At 40.7% G+C, this 21,461-nt stretch overlaps 1 protein-coding gene across 2 annotated transcripts in view; it reads right to left on the bottom strand.

Moving 5' to 3' along the window:
• Positions 1-21,461, bottom strand: part of TGFBR3 (transforming growth factor beta receptor 3) — a 192,106-nt gene that overhangs the window by 70,187 nt on the left and 100,458 nt on the right. For both annotated transcript variants that reach the window (XM_060773914.2, XM_060773913.2), the window contains exon 4: positions 18,546-18,683. In XM_060773914.2, coding sequence (XP_060629897.2) covers positions 18,546-18,683 — 138 coding nt within the window. The remainder of the gene's footprint in view (positions 1-18,545; positions 18,684-21,461) is intronic.

Raw genomic sequence — 21,461 nt, 5'->3', positions numbered from 1 at the left:
GCAGCATTTCTCAACCTGGGGGTTGGGACCCCTGGGGGGTCGCAAGGGGGTTTCAGAGGGGTTCCCAAAGACCATCAGAAAACATATATTCCTGATGTTCTTAGGAACCCTTTTGGAAGAGGAGGCTGAAGATCTCTTTGCTTGTCCTTTTCTTCCTTTTTGGAAACAGATGGTGAATCCTCCCAGCAAAAGCCCTCTTCCGTTGTGCTTGACCGGCCCTCTCAGCTAGCCTCTCAGCCAAGGGGAGTCCAAGCAGGGAGGGGAGAGCAGGCATGCTTGGTGCATGGCAGCATGGTATGCATGCATGGGCAAGGGAGAGTGTGTGAGGGTGGAGGGAGGCTCATGCCAGCAAGTCCCTTCAAGGCATGGGGGTTCTGTGTGGGAAGTTTGGTCCAATTCTATCGTTGGTTGGGTTCAGAATGCTCTTTGATTGTAGGTGAACTATACATCACAGCAACTACAACTCTCAAATGGCAAGGTCTATTTTCCCCAAACTCCACCAGTGTTCACATTTGGGCATATTTAGTATTTGTGCTAAGTTTGGTCTGGATCTATCATTGTTTGAGTCAACAGTGCTCTCTGGATGTAAATGAACTACAACTCCAAAACTCAAGGTCAATGCCCACCAAACCCTTCCAGTATTTTCTGTTGGTCATGGGAGTTTTGTGTGCCAAGTTTGGTTCAATTCCATCATTGGTGGAGTTCAGAATGCTCTTTGATTGTAGGTGAACTATACATCCCAGTAACAACAACTCCCAAATGACAAAATCAATCTCCCCCAACCCCCCCAGTATTCAATTTTGGGTGTATCGGATATCTGTGCCAAATTTGGTCCAGTGAATGAAAATACATCCTGCATATCAGATATTTACATTACAATTTATAACAATAGCAAAATTAGTTATGAAGTAGCAACAAAAATAATTTTATGGTTGGGGTTCACCACAACATGAGGAACTATAAAGGGGTTGCGGCATTAGGGAGGTTGAGAAACTCTGATACAGTGCATATATATAAGCAAGTTATTGTTGAAAAAAATTATGAGATCATACTCTTTGGCAAAATTATGTTCCTCAGTAAGAACATCAAGTTCTTTACTTCAACAAAGTCTTATTTGTATGTGCCTTCCAGTCCTCTGTTGGTGATTGAATGAATTTCATGAGGTTTTCTTAGGTAAGTGATACTCAGTGGTGGTTTTGCCATTTCCTTCCTCTTACATACAGCCTACAGCACCTGGTATTCATTGACCATCTCCCATCCAATGCTGACCTTGCTTAGCTTCCATGGTGAAACAGGATCTGGTGCCTTTAGGGCCAGCCTTAAATTGATTCCAAAAATTGTACACTATTTGTTTGACAACTACTCATCCAGCTGAACAACTGATCTGCCAAGACTTCGACCTGAGAAAACGTCTTTGCCAATCATTCTGACAATCCCCACAGAGGCACTATTTGTGATCTCTTATGGTTTATTTTGATAAATGAGGACAGGACATACCTAAGAAATGTAACTATGCAGCAGCCATTACAATGAGCCCCAGACAATTTACCCCCTAAACAGAGGCAGCTCTATATAAGGGCCTTTTCCTCCACATTCTTCAGTCTCCTGCTATGACCTTTTTCACTCTTCTTAGAACAATGTCTTGGCAGCCATGCATTGCTTCCCAAATGAGACATCTGACCATGACCGATTTACTAATGAGTAATTCTACAAGTTGGAGAAATCTGGCTAGTCCTTCTAAAATATTAATCCAGGGAAAGAAATGGAATCTCTTGAACAAAACTTACTCTTAAAGGAAGCCACACATTTTAGTGCAGCCTCTCCTTAGGCCTTCAAACTTTTTCTTCTTCTAAAGTTTACATGATTTTGTGCACTTTGATTGGTCAATAAACATATTGCTGTTTGATGTGTTTTGAGCTTTGTTTTATTTTGCTGCATGGCCAACACTGCTATCCCTAAATATCTCTCCTCTTCTCTTCTTCTTTGTTCCATGCTTGCTGAACCAAACTACAGTTGATAAGACACTCTCTAGATAAGAGTTCACTAAATCAGTTGCATGGTGCTGCAGATATTATTGAACTGAATTTCCCAGTTTTCCTAGTCAGCCTAGCTAGAGGTGAAGGATACAGAGTTACAGGTCAACAACATCTAGGGGTCCACACAATTCCTATCCCCGATCAAGACAACATACCTAACACTGCATGCACTGAATGTCTCGCATGCTGACCTTGCTAGCAATGCAAAACTTACTGCCAGACTTCTCAAATGACCTTCCTTTCATCTTGTTGGTAAGCAGCAAAGACATATGAACTGACACCATGCAGGGAATGGAGTTGACTGCAATAAAACTGCACCTTGTTGAAACTTGTCAGGTCTCAGATGGTTCATACCAGCTCTTCCTCCAACACCTACTGATCTCATGGCTTCCATTCTTTAGTAAGCTATGCATGATTACAAATTTGATTCTGCATCAGATTAAGTTTTTGCCAAATACAAGATGAGAATCCCTTATCTGGAATTCTGAAATACTCCAAAATTGCCCATTTGAGTGGCTGAGATAGTGACACTTTTGATTTCGGATGGTTCAGTGTACACAAACTTTGTTTCATGTATACAGTTATGAACATATTGCATGAAAAATTACCTTCAGTATTTGTGTAGAAGAGGTATATGAAACATAAACACTTTTTGTGTTTAGATTTGGGTCCTATTTTGGAACACTTACCATATATATACTTAATCATATGATGTATATACAAGTATGTCCTTGATGGTGTAGCGGGTTAAACCATTGAGCTGAACTTGCTGACCGAAAGGTTGGTGGTTTGAATCCAGGCAGCGGGGTGATCTCCCGCTGTTAGCTCCAGCTTCTGCCAACCTAGCAGTTCGAAAACATGCAAGTCTGAGTAGATCAATAGGTACCACTTCTGTAGGAAGGTAACGGTGCTCCATGCAGTCATGACAGCCACATGACCTTGGACAATGGTGGCTCTTCGGCTTAGAAATGGAGATGAGTCCCACTCCTCAGAGTTGGACACAACTAGACTAAATGTCAGGGGAATCATTTACCTTTACTTTACAAGTATTCCAAAATTTCAAAAATCCAAAATAAGGAACGTTTCTGATTCCAAGCATTTCAGATAAGGGATGCTCAACCTGTACCTACAATATGTTCTCCCAAAACATGATAATAATGTGACATGTAAATGATTTACAAAGGAGGCGGAAGAGTAATAGGCGCTATAAAGGGACTAAAAATAATTTGAAGTCAATTGTCCTACCCAAATTGACAGATTTCTTATGTGCCATTTTGGGGAAATTTACATGGTGCTGCATCTTCTATGCCAGATGTCTCTTTTATTTCAGTTGATATACAAGGACCTCTGCTAACCAGAGCATCCCAGCACTTCTCTTGCTGCTGCTGGGGTCTGGCAAACCTTGCTCTTCCCATCAGCTGCAGTGTTCTCCATTTCTGACTGACAGAAGTAGAGGAAGGCGAACTTGCATAGCATGACAGGGTGTACTTTTGGCTATATTTTATTCCCAAATATATACTGGAACTTTAAAAAATATTTTCTTTCCCATCACTCTGAAGTTTCCACAAGGGTTTTTTTTGGGGGGGTGATGCCAAACTATGGTAACAGTATTTCTAAACTTCCTTTTCCTTTATGTGAGTTACGACCAACATTTCAAGTTACCATTAGTTTTACACTTCAGGAAAGTCTGTGGTTTATTACCCATAGGACTATGACACCATCGATGTCAACAGGCCAGCTTCCACTTGCTGACAGATTTTGATAATTTAGACACACAAACCTCTTTGAATCATTGAGTAAACTGTATTTTGTCTTTAGTCAAATACTATAACTTGGCATATATTATGTACAGTGCTTGAAAATAACACATTGCAAGCCACACTGGTTATCTGTAACTTGTTATTTTTTAAAATAATGTCCTAATGTTACATTTCAAAAGTGACATAATGAACTGAAACATTTTTGGTACAATGTTAACATTTTCTTTTTTCTTTTTACTGTTTTGGCAACTTTTGAACTAGATATTTTTGAGTGCGATTTTCAAGTGTTTGGTTATTCTCTTATCTCTATCCCTTTCAAAAGTAACTTAATATGACATTTTTAAAAGTCTGAGCCTTTATTCTTACTGAATTAATGGCAGAGTTACTTTTTGCACTCTGCAATGAATTACTATATCTAATTATGAAATATATAACATAACTACTTTCCAAGCTCTTTGTGTGATGTCACAGTATTGCTTATAAACAAAAACATTAGCTAACCGCTTTTCCATCCTACTTGGATTTCCCAAGTAATGTACAATAAATATCAGTATGAATAGTATTTGATGTATCTTTTAGATACACCTGAACCCTATTACCAGGCTGAAACGAAGTCCGTTCCTGGCTGCTTGGGACATAGAGTAGATTAGGGGATAAAAATGCAAAGTACAGAATCTAGTCAGACAAAGCAACATTGGAATTGAGTCAAGACATCTTTCCTGGTCCTTGGAAGCCTTGCCTTGGTTAGATTCATGTGTTAAGTTTGATGTCATGATTTAAGTTTTGGAGCTTTACCTTGGAAGTTTCTGTATTTGTTTTTCATGTACTCTGATGGACAAATTTCCTGGACTATTTGTTTCTGCTTATGTTTCTACATACTTGGATTTACCTATTTTTATGGAGTGTTTCTTACTGCTACTGCTTTTTAATTATCTTCAATAAACTGCTTGCATTTTTACTCAGCTGTGTGGTGTTTTAAGTCAGAGGGTTCTCCTAGCCTGGAGTGCAACACACACTGAAAGAAATACCCTTTCACAGGGACACAACAAGCTATTTTGGTGGGCTCTTCGCCCAAAGGAGCCACTGAAAGCACCCTGGAAAGTGTTTTCACAATTTTCATTTCTCAAAATGGTAGCTGGGATGATGCTCTGTAGTCCTCTGGTGAGGTTAAAAATTGGGTTGTGCAGCTTTCTACCCTCTGGAGTGTGCCCATCCTGATTTAGACAGCAAAGCTCATATATCAATATTTATTTGTTTCAGTTGCCATGTAGTATTACGTCTTAAGACCTAAACCTACTGGCAGCTGCACAGAGGCGGTATCTGACAGGATAAATATATGTGTTGGCAGGACTTGTGGGAAAGGTTAGATAAGGCAGTGGTGGATTTTGGGAGATACAAATGATGATTTATCAAATTGTATTTGAATTTGAAGGTATAGCTATAAAGATTTATTTATTTACAATATTTATACACCACTTTTCTCACCCGGGGGGGGGGGGGGGGGCTCAAATCAGTTTACTAAAATAATGGCAAAAGTCAATGCTTTACATACATAAACCAAATCATAAATCAAATAGCATATGGGTTGTTGTAGGTTTTTTCTCGGCCTATATGGCCATGGTCTAGAGGCATTTTCTCCTGACGTTTCGCCTGCAGAGGTAGTGAGGATGCTTGCCATAGATGCAGGCAAAACGTCAGGAGAAAAGACCATGGCCATATAGCCCGAAAAAACCTACAACAACCCAGTGATTCCGGCCATGATAGCCTTCGACAATAAATAGCATATGGCTAAGCATAAAATACAATTATACAAATCTATATATATAAATTTGTTAGGGGCATCCAACGAGGAAACAAAACTCAAAAAACCCCCAACGAAACTGTACCAAAATTGCCATGCCCATAACACAACCCACAAGGTACAAACATATCTACTCAAAATGAAAAACAACACAACAACACACTCACAAAACGGCAAAACAACAAAACTCAAAAAAACCCAACGAAACTTAACCAAAATTGCCATGCCCATAACACAACCCACAAGGTACAAACATATCTACTCAAAATGAAAAACAACACAACAACACACTCACAAAATGGCAAAACAACAAAACTCAAAAAACCCCAACGAAACTTAACCAAAATTGCCATGCCCATAACACAACCCACAAGGTACAAACATATCTACTCAAAATGAAAAACAACACAACAACACACTCACAAAACGGCAAAACAACAAAACTAAAAAAAAACCCAACGAAACTTAACCAAAATTGCCATGCCCATAACACAACCCACAAGGTACAAACATATCTACTCAAAATGAAAAACAACACAACAACACACTCACAAAACAACACACTCACAAAACCCACAAGGTACAAACATATCTACTCAAAATGAAAAATAACACAACAACACACTCACAAAATGGCAAATCAACAAAACTCACAAACCCCCCAACGAAACTTAACCAAAATTCCCATGCCCATAACACAACCCATAAGGTACAAACATATCTACTCAAAATGAAAAACAACACAACAACACACTCACAAAACGGCAAAACAACTGAGCATCCACATTGGTGCCCAGCCACAAGTTCCCTGGCGCGCGCACACAGTTCCCTCTGCGGAAGCCATGCCCACTCCAAGCCCCGCCGCGCCGCTTCCCGCACACACACCCCCCCGCCGCACGCACACACACAACCCCACGCTCCATCACTCCCCCCACCGCCACACACACACGCGCAACCCCACTCCCCCCCCGCTGCCGCACACACACACGCAACCCCACGCTCCATCACTCCCCCCGCTGCCGCACACACACACACAACCTCACGCTCCATCACTCGCCTACCCCAATCTTACCTCCTTTTACTTCACGCCACCTCCAAACCCCACCGCACCCCTTCCCGCCCTGTCAAAATCCAGGAAAGACAGGAAGGAAGCAAAGAAGGAAGAAAGAGAAAGGGAGATAAAGAAAAGGGGGAAGGAAGGAAAGTTAGAGAAAGAAGGAAGAAGAAAAGGAAAGAAAAGGAAAGATGGAAGGAAAGAAAAGAGAGACAGCAGAAGAGAAAGAAAAAGGGGGAAGGAAGGAAAGAGGTAGAGAAGGAAGAAATGAGAGACAGAGGGAGGGAAAGAAAAAGGGGGAAGGAAGGAAGGAGAGAAGGAAAGAAAAAAGGGAATGAAAGAAGGAAAGAGGGAGTGAAGGAAGGGGGAAGATGTAGAGAAAGAGGGAGGGAAGGAAAGAAGGAAAGACAGAAGGAAGAAAAGAGACCAGAAGAGAAAGAAAAAGGGGGAAGGAAGGAAGGAGAGAAGGAAAGAAAAAAGGGAATGAAGGAAGGAAAGAGGGAGTGAAGGAAGGGGGAAGATGTAGAGAAAGAGTTAGGGAAGGAAAGAGAGAAGGAAGGAAAGAGGCCAGAAGAGAAAGAAAAAGGGGGAAGGAAGGAGATAGAGAAGGAAGAGGAGAAGGAAAGATGGGAGGGAAGGAAGGAAGGAAGGAGGGAAAGAAGGAGAGAAAGAGGGAAGGTTGGTCATAGCAATGCGTGGCGGGTAAAGGTTGTTATTTCTATGATTATTATGATGCTATTATTCCTATGAGACCCTTTTAGGGGGAATGGGAGAGGTGTCAGGTCCCGGAGGCAATGCATTGCATTATTGTTATTGTTATGATGGTGGTGAAATAAAAGGAAATAAAAAGCAAAAGAAGGAAGCAAACAGGGAGGGAAGAAAGGCAAAGGAAGAAAGGGGGAGGGAATGAAGGAAAGAGAGAAGGATGAAACCAAGTAGTGAAAGAAGGAAAGAAAGAAAGAGGTAGAGAAGGAAGAAAGGAGAGAAAGGGGGAAGGAATAGGTAGGTACGTCTCTTTCATAATAGTCCAGATATCTACCTCAACTTTGATAAGTTTTACTATAGGCCACAGCAACGCGTGGCAGGGCACAGCTAGTTTATCATAAAATAATGTCAGCTGGTATATAGTTTACTGGGTGCAAGGAAAATATCTTAAAATACAATACTATACACACATGCACAGATATATGCTGCAGGTAGGTGATCTACTTCTATCATTATTATGGTTGTTTGTTTAGAGGGGGTTTGTTTATTTTTAGGAATCTCTAGACAAGATGTAGATCTAGAAATTTCTAGAGAAATGTTCTCTAATGCAGAAAATGAAGTTGTTTTTTTAATATATGAACTTTCCATTTCCACAGCAAATGTCCAACCCTTTAGACAAGATGTAGGCCCCTGCCACGCAGCTGAATAAAATCCCACATTCTCTGCTTTGAACTGGAATATATTGCACAGTGGACTCAGATAACCCAGTTCAAAGCAGATATTCTGGATTATATGGCTGGGTGGAAGGGCCCATAGCAGGCATGTAGCCGGGGGGGGGGGCCTTGAGGGGCTTCAGCCCCCCCCCCCCCCCCCTGAAATTCTCATGGTGGTTCGCGAAAAGGCCTTACTGGTGCATTATTTTAACTGTTATGTTTATTCATATCATGATCTGATCACCATAATCAATATATCCCATATGCATGGGGGTATTGGGGTAATGATACAAAAGGTTTGCTAGGCTAGACCCTCTTTCACTCAGACTCAGCCCCCTCGAAACTCAGCCCCCCCCCCTGAAATTTTTTTAACCCCCCCCCCCCCCAAACGAAATCCTGGCTACGGGCCTGGCCCATAGACAAGATGTCTTGAGCTCAGAGGAAGCTTTTCATTTGAAGAGAAGGGGTAGATCTATCCATCATGCTTAGGGTCAGAAGCAGACGAAAGGTTGCCCCTCCATCCCAACTGCCACTGCCCTGACCTCAGAGAAAGAGAAGAGGTAAGCACAGCTCCATCATGCTTAAACCCAGAAGCAGATGAAAGTCCCTTCCTCCATCCCAACTGCCACTGCCCTACTCTCGGAGCGAGAGAAGCGGTAAGAACAGCTCCATCATGCTTAAATCCACAAGTAGATTAAAGTCCCTTCCCCCATCCCAACTGCCACTGCCCTAGCCTCGGAGTGAGAGAAGAGGTAAGAACAGTTCAATCATGCTTAAATCCAGAAGCAGATGAAAGACCCTTCCTCCATCCCAACTGCCACTGCCCTAGCCTCTGAGTGAGAGAGGCTCCATCATGCTTAAATCCAGAAGCAGATGAGTTCCTTTCTCCATCCCAACTGCCACTGCCCTAGCCTCGGAGGGAGAGAAAAAGAGGTGAGCACAACTTTGTCATGCTTAAACCAGAAGCAGATGAAAGTCCCTCCTTCCCAACTGCCATGCCCTGTACTTGCAGAGAAAGAAGGAGAGGCCATATGTGCTGGATCCCTCCCTCACTGACATCTCCTTTTTCTTGTGTGGCATTTCTTATTTAGATTGTAACTCTGGGAGCAGCTCTGAGGCTAAAAATGAAAGTATAAATACTCTAAACAAATGAAACCAGCAGATCCAAGAATATTATTCCATAATTTCACAAAAATGTCAAACTTTCACTCTTCTTGATAGACTGAATAAATCCACATTCAAAATAAATTCCCCACTGAAAGTATTTTAAAATATGTTGCACTGTGAATTTGTTTTTCTGGCAGAAATGTTGATTTTTTTTAAAAAGAGCATGGGGACAGGAGAAGGCGGGCAGAAATTAGCCACTGAAGGAATTAAGCAAAAACTGGAAGGAAGGATTGTTTTGATTTCTGACTTTTAAAAATGAATCTTTAAAAACACATAGGCATAGAAGATTAGTTTATATAAAAAATAAATATAGGGACTTTATATTTAATTTGAACAAATTTAACCCAGTTGCCCTTTGCCCCCACTTCTTTGACTTATAAGGTTACATATTTATTTACTATTTACCCACCATTTTACTACTAGTTCTACATTTCCTACTTTCCCTCCCCTATTCTCCTCTGTGCCTGGTGTTCAGTTCACATCTGGGTTGATTTAACAAGTGATTGGAAATGAAGCCTCCTGATTTCCCGTTAAATACGAGGCACAGGAAAAGAAATAGCACTTGTTTTTCAATGAGTTTTGACCGCCATCCAAAATCTAGTGCAAACCAAAGAGAGGCCTGTGGTTTGATGGCAAGAGCCCAAATTTTTTGAAGCATATTCTTGGGGGAAGGGAGCAAGCCAGGCTTTACCAGAAATAATGACACGGCTTCACATTTCCAGAAATGCATACAGGGGTATTACATTACTAGTCTAAGTACCCATCTATTTTTGCCACGTGGTTGGTGGGTGGGGGAATGAGTGGAAGAGAGTATGTGCTGAGTCACTTATTTTAAAAAGTAATTAATTAAAGTGGTTTAAATGAATTATTGGTCTCCAGGAGAATAGATAGATTGACCCGTTCAAGTAAGTGGTGTCTTCAGAGGTCCCAGTGGATTCAATAGGGTCTACTGTAGCTGGGACAACTGACTTTCAGCCAGCTCCATACTTCCAATAGTTCACAGAGGAAAACAAGGAGATGTGTGATCAAACAATACCTTTAAGAAGTAAAGTTATTCATGAGTGAGGGAACCCAGTAAGGGAGCCTTCCAATGGGAGTGCAATTGGGAGCATTCAATGGTGTGCAGGTGAGCAGTAACAATGATAGGAAGGCTCTTTGGCTGATATGGATATGCAGACCTAAAATGATCACATTCATAGAACACATGGCTCATGGTAGAAATGCCATTTTGCACCAATGTGTGGTTTTAAGGGCCAATTTGAATTTGGATTACAGTGGGTGGTTGTAGCATTAACAGGGCAAAACTGGGGCAAGAAACTACACATTGGAGTTGAATTATTTTGCAGGTGTGGAATCAGCCTCCAACTCTTAGCCCAAAGTCCCAGATCACAAGCTCCAGTGAGACAGTAAATCTACACTGGATTTTATTCCAGACTTTACCAGAACGTCTTGACATTTTGGATATTGTCTTTCAGTCTGGAATGAAGCCTTGAATGGAACAAATGCCTCATTGATATGAAAGCCGCCAGATTTCCTGTTCTGTCCAACACTTCAACTGATCGTTAAAAATCCACTTTCTTTGTTGAAATCAATACCTGCAAACAAGGCTGCAGTAGTTTGCTTTTGCTTGAGGCTACTGGGCAAGACTTTTCATCCTAGACTTATAGAATCATAGAGTTGGAAGAGATCCCATGGGCCACCCAGTCCAACTCCCTGTCAAGAAGCAGGAAAACCACACTCAAAGCACCCCTGACAGATGACTATCCAGCCTCTGTTTAAAAGCCTCCAAAGAAGGAGCCTCCACCATACTTTGGGGACAGAGAGTTCCACTGCTGAACAGCTCTCACACTTTGAAAGTTCTTCCTAATGTTCAGGTGGACTCTTCTTTCCTGTAGTTTGAAGCCATTGTTCCGCATCCTAGTCTCCAGAAGAAAACAAGCTTGCTCCCTCCTACCTATGACTTCCCCTCAAATATGTATACATGGCCATCTTGTCTCCACTCAGCCTTCTCTTCTGCAGGCTAAACATGCCCAGCTCTTAAGCTGCTCCTCATAAGGCTTGTTCTTCAAACCCTTGATCAGTTTAGTCACCCTCCTCTATCCTTTCCTATGGTGCATTAATGGAATACAAACTGTTCTTGCACTTTGAAGTCAATATTAACCAGTTGAAGAAAGCTGAGGACAAAGAGAGTAAGTGGGAGGAGAAGACAAAAACCAGGACATTTTAACATTAGCTGGAAAAAAAATGGGATGACAGAGGATTTGGTGGGACTGTTCCTTCCAAATCAGCACATTTAAAGGTTATGAATGGACAGGAACTCAAAGCAGAGTTCTTATGCCCACAACATATCAATTTTGTGGTGAAAATATTCCAAGTACTAATCCATTGCCAACAACCCTTAGAGAATTGTTGAACGTACTGGTGTTCTGTGGCCACAGAGTAAAGTATCTAAGGAAGTTTCAGTGTCGTTTCCATAACAAACAGCCTCTTTTCAGCAGGAAAGATCTTTAGCCGGGAAAGTCAAAGGGCTACCGCTTGAAGCAAAAGTTTCCACCAGCTGAGCAACACCTGCAAAGGGCCACCTCTTTGACACAAGAATAAAACATAAAAACCATGGCTCCCTGCCAATACCTTCATGTGGAAACTCGCTTGCAGTAAAGACAGGGAGGGGGGAATTTTAGCAACAGTGCGGCTGGGATTTCCCTTCCCTATTAAGGCTGTTATGGCACGGAGATGCTTAAAACCTGTAGAGGGAGAAAAATACCCTCCCCCATATTATAAGTTTTGACTGTCTCCAGGCTTTTTAAAAGCTGTGTTCATAAAACTGCTCAGCATTGCAAACTAGTTGTGTCAAACTAGATCTATACTGAATTGCTCATTGAATAAATTTCCATTTGACTGAAAAATTCTGAATAGTTATGGTGCAGAAGGCCAAAAACCGCTCTTATATTTAATACATGCATGCAGTACGTTTCAATGAATATTCTAATCTAGTGATGTCTTCAAATTATGCTGCTAAAGAATTTTAGAGATGTATATATATGTATTTATTAAAATACATATTTGTATCATGGCCAAAGATACGAGAGTGGAGCACAAAAACATTAATGTGAATGTTTTAAAAGAATTTGAAGCAACAGGAGTCAACAGACTAAAAACATATTGAATATTTCCAGATTTTAAAAGCCCTACACAAATTAAAAGTACAGTACATTCGTTCATTTCCCACAATTTCAGTAAATCATAGCCTAAATATATTACATAGTTCCAGCCTCATCTGATGTTTTGCTATCTGTAACTTCTGTTACCTATAGTCAACTGAGTTTCAAAGATATGAGTAGTGTAAAATTCAGTACTCAATAAAAATATTTCATTTTATAATTTTAATTGAGTCTGTTTTTATTCATTGGTTTATCATTTGTTGTTTTGGCATTGAATGTTTGCCATTGTGTTTATTTTGTTGGAAACCACCCTGAGTCCGTATTATTGTTTTTATAATTATTACTACTACTAATAATAATAATACTATCTACAGTTTCGGGTACTAGTGGGGAGTGCTGGCATGTATCCCCTGCAGATAAGGAGTCTACTCTAGAGAGTCAGAGTGTGGTGTAGTGATTTACATTTAGTACTAAAATTCATGATGGCCAGGGTGCAAATTCTCCACATATCCCCTGAAACGTATTGGATGAGCTTGGGCAAGTCACACAGTCACAGAAGAAGGAAAGGAGAAACCTTCTCTGAGCAAATGTTGCCAAGAAAACCCCAGAAAGCCAAGGTTAACTCGAAGACCTATAATAATACATAAGTAGTGTTACAAGCTAAAACAGCTTGAAATGTGAAGTCCATTTTTTAAAATTATGCACATGAAATTTTTGAAAAAAAATGGTTAGACTTCAAATGTTTTATTAAAAACCCATATTTTAATTTGGCCCCAGAATGAAGTCAGTACTAGTGCCAATTGGATCTCCAAGCGAAGGGACTGCTACAGATGGGATGCTATAGCAAAGAAAGCCCTCTCTCTTGTTGTCCCACAGTGTATAGTCCCCACTAGTGGTAGGCAGAGAAAGAACTCCAACCTCAGGCAACATATAATCACATTATGGGATTTTCTGGGGCTGAGAGTGTATGAATTCATCCAAGGTTACCCAATGCATTTCTATGGCTAAGTAGGAAATCAAACTGTGGTCTCCAGAGTCATATGGACTCTGAAAAGCATCTTCTCCCTGCTTCTCTCCACTGCCAGCATGCAGTCCTCTACAGCCCATCACATGACGCAGGGCTACATCCAGTGGGGCTCCGTGGGACTCAGTGCCAGTTGCGTTGCAGCAACGGAGCTCAGAGGAGTCGAGTGCACACCCAACTCTTCACTGAAAAATAGAAGAGGAGCTGAAGACAAAGCAGGGACAGATGGGGAAACTATATGGGAAGGCATGGGAAGGACCCCAATGGAAGGGAACACAGAGAGATGGTTCTTTATGCTGCCCCGTAGTTACCCACCACTGTCCCGCACTTTACAAAGGGCAATCTGATGGGGCCCATAGTCCAACACTCAACTAGTACACTATGCTGGTTCCTAAAATGCTCTCTTTTAAACAGCTATTAGAGTTGTGAAGATAATCTTATTATTTACATCTCACTAGCTTAACTAACTGCAGCAAAATTCATAAGAGAAGATAACAAGGGAATATGTACCCTGCCACGTTGATGGGTATAAGAGAAAAGTACTTTCTTTCTGAGTTTTAGGAGGTTCCAAAGTATTCCATACAGGCGAAGGTTCCAGCTGTTGTGGGACTCTACAAAGACCTCAAAGCACTCTGGACCATATGATCTAAGCTTTACATTTCCACAAAATTGTGATTACACCTGGAAAATTCCACATTCAAATAAATGGAATTACGATATTTTCAAATCTATAAGGAGAGGATAGGCAGGAGATGAGGGCATGCATGTTATGGAAAACACTTTTCTAACTTGTGAATTAATTTCCTTTGCAATCCTATGATTGCTTACTCCAATGCAAACCCTGTTGGGGCCTAGTCCCAAATAAGTCCATATAATTGGGTACATGTTTTTCCATTCCAAGGTTTTTTAAATGGGCAAGTTACTACAGCTCCATCCCTTCGTGGTGATTTATTTCTGCTACTTTAAATTAATCCTTTAGTACCGGAGACCGTAATTCACTTTCTAACAAGATGTTAGGGAATACAGAAGGGAGAAGCCACCCAAATATACATAACAGATTTTTCAAAGCAAAACATATTTTAAAATCCACCTAAATCATAGAGAATTTGCTCTCTCATAAATCACATTAAAATGTTGTGCAGACATGTTGTACTTCCAGTCACTCAACTTTAAATACTGATATGCACAGAGAGGGTGGACATACACACACACAAATAAAATCCCCTAAGAATGTTTTAATAATTTACAACTGTACTAAAACAGTCAAAAGGAGATTGCCAGAGGTACAGCTTGTGGAAGCCTCTAAGAATATGATGTAGAATGTTGGTTCAAATTTAATTTGTCCCCAAGCCCACACCTTAGACAAATTATCCTTAGCTCTTTTGTACATAATATGGGAACTAACAAAGAAGACCTACTTTACAGGGGTATTATCACTGTAAATGAAAATGTATGTAGGGAACTGCTCTGCACATTGAAAGTTATCAGTAGTAGCTATTAATTATGACAGCTGGGTCACGTTCAAAGGTAGTGCTCATGTGATGAGATGCTAGAAACAAACATCAAGAGGAAGCTACCAACAGCATGTTTCACTTAAAGTATTCTTTCAAGCTTCCAGAGTAATAGAGTTGTAAGAGACTGCAAGGGCCACTTGGTCCATCCACCTACTATGCAAGAATACACAATCAAAGCACTCCCGGTGGATGGGCATCCAGCCTCCGTTTAAAAATCTCCAAAGATTCCTCTACATTTTAAGGCAGTCTATTCCACTGTTGAGTAGCACCTACTGTCAAGAAGATCTTCCTAATGTTTAGTGGGATCTCTTTTCCTGTAGTTTGAATCCATGGCTCCATGTCCTAATATCTTAAGCAACAGAAAACAAGCCTGCTCCCTCTTCCTTATAACATACTTCTAAATATTCAAACGTATCTCCTCTTAACCCTGTCTTTTCCAGGCTAAATATCCCAACTCTCTAAGCTGATACTCAAAGGATTGGCTTTCAGACCTTTTACTGTTTTGGTTGCCGTCTCTGGACACATTCCAGGTTGTCAATAACCTTCTTGAATTGGACACAATATTTTAAAATGAGGCCTGTCCAAAGCAGAATTGGATAGTACTATTACTTTCCTCTGTTTATACTTCTACTTATGACGGATAGAATCGCATTGCTCTTTTTAATTTTACCACTATGGCTGGCTTTGACTTTTTCCACTAAGCAAATTGTTTTCCCATTCTGTGACCATTTCGTTTGGTTGCCGTTTGTTTTTTTCATCAGATATACAGTTTTTTTACGCAAAGATCTGGGATGCTGAGGGAAAATAACAATCTGTTAATAGAGAGGGGTTTTTTTTCAACAAAGAAAAACCAAGAAGCAAAGTCTTCCCAAGTTGGCAAAAAAGCCAGAAACTCAATGAATCATCTAATGAAATGCTTCCATAGAAACAGACACAATAATTCTGACATTAACACAGCGTTTGGGGCACAAATATTTCTCATTCTAGACATCTTTTTTTAAAAAAATAGAGCAAATTGTTTAAATTGAGAACTTACTAGAAAAAAGTATTAAAGGTTAAGTGCCCCATTTTTTCTTGGGGCACTAAACAATTAAGCCAAAAAGAAGTATTTAATACAAAGGGTCAAAATATATGTATTACGAAGGGGCTAAATTAGTTTTCCTCAATTCCTGGACTACAACTCCTACAATCCAGACCAATATCATCATTAGTCACTCTGGATGAGGGATGATGGGAGCTATAACACAACACATCTGGAAGGGTGCAAGTTTATTTATTACTTCATTTATTTACCCTATTTATATCCCGCCTTTCTCTACCCCGAAGGGGACTCAAGGTGGCCCAAAAGGTAAAGGTTTCCCCTGACATTATGTCTAGTCATGTCCAACTCTGGGGGCTGGTCTCATCTCCATTTCTAAGCCAAAGAGTCGGTGTTGTCCATGGACATCTCGAAGATTACATGGCCAGCGTGACTGCATGGACTGTTGTTACCTTCCTGCAGAAGCAGTACCTATTGATCTACTCACATTTGCATGTTTTCAAACTGCTAGGTTGGCAGATGCTGGCGCTAACAGTAGGAGCTCACCCCACTCCGCCAACCTTTTCCGCAGCAAGTTCAGCAGCTTAGCTGTTTAACCCGCTGCGCCACCAGAGAGCCCTAAATATAGGCAATTATTCAATGCCTTAAAACACAAGCTGGAAAGGCTAGGCTAATGCATTCCTTTTTGGTATCCTACATATCTATGGTAATGCAAGCCAATCCAGTCTGAGAAGTGATTTTCCTTAATGTTCTTGCTAGCCGGGGAAAAAACCTCATTATCATACATGCAATTTACAATTCAAAATAAAGCTATCTCCTTGGAAATTTGAAATAAAAACTTCAAGTGACAAAATAACATTGAATAGCAATACAGTGGGCCTTTGGTTTCTGCTTGGGTTTGGTTTCAGGACTCCCCATGGATACCAAAACCCACGACCTTGGTAAGGCATGTCTCTCCCATGGATGGACTGTATAGTTCCTATCCTTGCAATGTAGAAATGCCTATCTCTTAGAAAAGTCCAGTATCAAGCTACCTGACCTGGCAGTTCGAATCTGCAAGACTGGGTGAGTTCCCATCTGTCAGAACCAGCTTGCCATGCGGGGGGCATTAGAGAAGCCTCCCACAGGATGGTAACACATCCAGGCATCCCCTGGGCAATGTCCTTGCAGATGGCCAATTATCTCACACCAGAAGCGACTTGCGATATATTCTCAATTCGCTTCTGCCACGAGTATTCTCTGTTTGAGTGCACATATGAACAAATGGCCTTCAAAACCCATTGGAATACAATTTGAGTTCTCATTCAAAAATGCTGTGTTGTTCTCAGGATTCCAGATTCTACTTGAGAAAATCTTCCCTTTTACTCTAGACCAAGAAGAGCACAACTTGCCGGATTTATTGCTCCGGTCTGTTCCTTATAAAGCAGAACAGGCCCTGTGCAGCTCTTCAGCAAATAGTGACTACAGTCTTATGTTTGTTCCTGAAATTAGTACGTTAAATAACGAAGATTTAAAGGATTCATCATGAGACATGGTATCATGGCCTAAAAATGTAATACAAACAACTAGTCTGCTGGGCTTCACAAACAGAAAACTGAAACATTGTGGCAAACGATGGAGATGTGATTCACAAAACAGTAGGTAACAGCTGGATCGTTCTGCAGGAGCAGCGCTCCAGTATTTGAGAAATATACATGACTTCATTCTGGAACTCGTGTTGTACTTTTAATAAGGACTCAGATCAGAAATAGCCATCTCCCTGTGCATGGGGCCTCAGGTCTTACTGAGCTGGATTTTGGTTGGAGATCACACAGTAAGCCAATTGTTTGCTAGTAACATATTCTGGCTGTGCTTTTAGCATTTGGCCTTATTACGATTGCACTTCCCAAGGCTGAGAAAGGCCACACTGCCTCTCAAAGCAGGCCATTTGCTATGGCCAATTTCAACAACACAATATGAGCATTTCTAAAAAACACCCCATTTAAACATTTAAAAAAAAACATATGCTCATGTATAATTCTAGACATTTCAGTTGAAAACTCAATCCAAAAATCCTGGGTCAATTTACAAAAGGGGCAATGTGCGTACTTGTACCTTAACCCTTCTCTAAAGACCCATCCCCTTCTCTGAGTAGAGTGGCAAAAAAAAATGTGTTTAGTGTGTCTCAGGAGAACCTAAACAACCTCTACTTTTTCCACCATGGCATGGCTTCTGGCCTTTTTGAATGCCTGGGTGGGAAAAATAGCATTTGCAGCCTCCAAACCAGCATTGGTGCTTTTCCCTCTCCACAGAATGGCCCTCAGCTTATCTACAGGACATAACAAAATCTACAAGTTTACTCCCAAATATGGCCTCAATGTGTACATGAAGTTGGCTTATACTACATGACCATATATATTAAATAGCACAGCTAGGTCATATAGCTTTTCACAAACCACCAAATTGCCCCCAAGAGTCTTTGTCCTGATATGCTATCGCTGATTAATATTTCTTTAGTCACGCCACCTCCTTCAATTCGATATGATGCATTATAAAGCAGCCACCTGACATCAGGAAACTCTGAATACTTACAATGAAAAATCTTGGGATCCCTGGGGCTAGTCTTTCCGTCTTAACCTTCCACACTAAGGGAACAGGAGAGTTCAGCAAAAACACCAGGGACTTCTGGTGAGTATGAATGGAAGAAATTGGATTCAGATGCAAGGTAACCTGTAAAACAAAGGACAAACTGTCATCACCACCAACTAAAATGGGACCATTCGTTGATAAATATCCATAACAAGCCTAAAAGTCCTTAAAGCAGTGGTTCTCAACCTATGGGTCCCCAGATGTTTTGGCTTTCAACTCCCAGAAATCCTAGCAGCTGGAAAATGGCTGGGATTTCTGGGAGTTGTAGGCCAAAACACCTGGGGACCCATAGGTTGAGAACCACTGCTCTAAAGAGACAAAATGTTGTCAGTTATGCTTTTAAATACTGAATGCAAAAACACCTTAAGCAGCTGGGGGGAATCATTTGCTGATCAAGGTGGCCATTAGAAACATTCACACCTAGTTTCAACAGACAAGAGTACTTTCTCCCACCCTGGACATTACACAGATATATAAACCCAATTTTCCTACTTTCCAACAGACCTCAAAACCTCTGAGGATGCCTGCCATAGATGCAAGCGAAACGTCAGGAGAGAATGCTTCTAGAAAATGGCCATACAGCCCGAAAAACCTACAACAACCCAGTGATTCCGGCCATGAAAGCCTTCATGTTATTGGTGTGTTCTTTGAAAATATAAGAGAATGCTCTCTTATTCCCCCAAGTGGCCAACACAAGTATTGCACGTTGAAAATTCTCAGAAAACTTGGAGAAATATTACAAAGTGATCTTTCGGGCCACAGCAAGAGCAGCCAATGACATGGCTCTTCTCCTGTACTCCCTCCCTCTCCCTTCTAGTGTTCAGACAATGAAGAAAGTGGATAGGAAGAAAATCGTCCCATTTGAAATGTGGTGCTGAAGAAGAGTTTCAATGGGCTGCTAAAAAAGTCAAATAACCCTAACGCAAATCAAGCCTGAACGCTCCCTAAAAGCCAAGATGACTAAATTGAGACTGTCATACTTAGGGCATTTCATGAGAATACATGACTCAACAAGAAAGACAATAATGCTTGGTGAGGTAGACGTCAGTAAGAAGAAGCCACTTTACAAATGGATAGATTCAAGCAAGCAAGCCAGAGCCTTGAGTCTGCAAGACCTGAGCAGGGCTGTTGAGGACAGAGTGACTGGAAAGTATTGCCAAAGGTCAATACAGCAGGTAGCTAAACAGTTTGCTGTTAACAGGAGTCCATTAGCAGATCTTGATCATACAATTGTATGGGGCCTGTGGAATCAATATAGGTAGCAAACTCAAGCACTGTTTTTGTTTTTGAGGGGGAAAGAAAAGACCCATTCTTTGCTGCATAGCCCACAATGTGTGGGCTGAACTGTCTTCAGGGAGGAAGTCTAAGAGTAGTCTACAAAGCTCGGGATAAAGGTTTATTAATAAAAACAGTTCCAGGAAAGAGATGAGGTATCTTGGATCTTGCGATAGTCTGTGGGCAAAATGACAAAGACCTGCTCAATGGCAGAGAGTCCTTCCAAGTCATTATCTAAACCCCTTATTCCCGTACCTGTAAGGAGAAAAACTTGTAAGGACACAAGTGCTCTTCTTCCAAAACTCAATAATATTTGGAATATTGAGTATATTGTTCATCTCACACTAAAAATCCATCCCCAAACATTGTCAAAATATTTCCTTTACAGGCATGTGCAAAACAATAATAACTATACGACATGGACAGTTTCCCTCTACTTCACTTGGCTCCTTTTCTTAAAAATTGATTGAGTAACATCTGAAGTCATGCACTGTATTTTCTACTGTCTGGCTTGGGGCAGACCTAGCTGTCTTTCAGAGGTGTTAGATTCAAGGTATCTTTCATATAAATGTGTGTAGACCTACATGGATCTAAAGTTAGGTCTGTTCAATCTTTGCAAAATCTACTGGGCCAAACACCTTGCTATTTTATTATTTTTTATTATCTTTATAGCTACTCTTGCCTTGAATATATTACATTTCTTTGTTTTTAAAATACACTTCCCTCCCCTCTATAAACACCTCTAAAATGGAATATGTCTTAGACTTGTGGGTATATCTTATGTATTTTTATTGTTGGTACTGAAATTAGGGAGCCCCCGGTGGCGCAGTGGGTTAAAGCACTGAGCTGCTGAGCTTGTTGATCGAAAGGTTGCAGGTTCGATTCCGGGGAGCAGCATGAGCTTCCGCTGTCAGCCCTAGCTTCTGCCAACCTAGCAGTTCAAAAACATGCAAATGTGAGTAGATCAATAGATACCGTTCTGGCGGGAAGGTAATGGCGCTCCATGCAGTCATGCCGGCCACATGACCTTGGAGGTGTCTACGGACAACGCTGGCTCTTTAGCTTAGAAATGGAGATGAGCACCACACCCCAGAGTCAGACATGACTGGACTTAATGTCAGGGGACTACCTTTACCTTTACCTTACTAAAATTAGTGTGTGTTTTACAATCAACGGCATCTTAAGACCGAAGAAATATGGTATGCAGTTTTGTTTTGTAAGTGTATATGTGTATTTCACTTCAAAATCTTCAGCTATAGGGAAACTCATAGTCAAATTAATGAGTGAATGGTATTATACAATGTAGAGATGTAATATTATCCATGTAAAAAAAACATGTACAAAAGCAGAATTTCAAGGGTTGGATTGCAATTCTTCATTATGTATTTCCTCCTTTCTACATAAATGAGTAATGTGAGCCGCCCCAAATCCCTTTGCAGAGATGGTGGCAGGATATAAATAAAAATTATTGTTATTCTTATTGTTGTTATTATTATTATATCAGTTTGGGCAACTGGTCATATACCTGTATATAATCTCAAGAAGAGTTTGATAACAATACTTTTAAAAATGCTTTTTTTAGTT

Source organism: Anolis sagrei, chromosome 4, assembly GCF_037176765.1.
Source record: "Anolis sagrei isolate rAnoSag1 chromosome 4, rAnoSag1.mat, whole genome shotgun sequence".
NCBI classification, from domain to species: Eukaryota; Metazoa; Chordata; class Lepidosauria; order Squamata; family Dactyloidae; genus Anolis; species Anolis sagrei.
The sequence above is the reverse complement of the archived record's forward strand: the minus strand, read 5'-3'. Positions and strand labels throughout refer to the sequence as shown.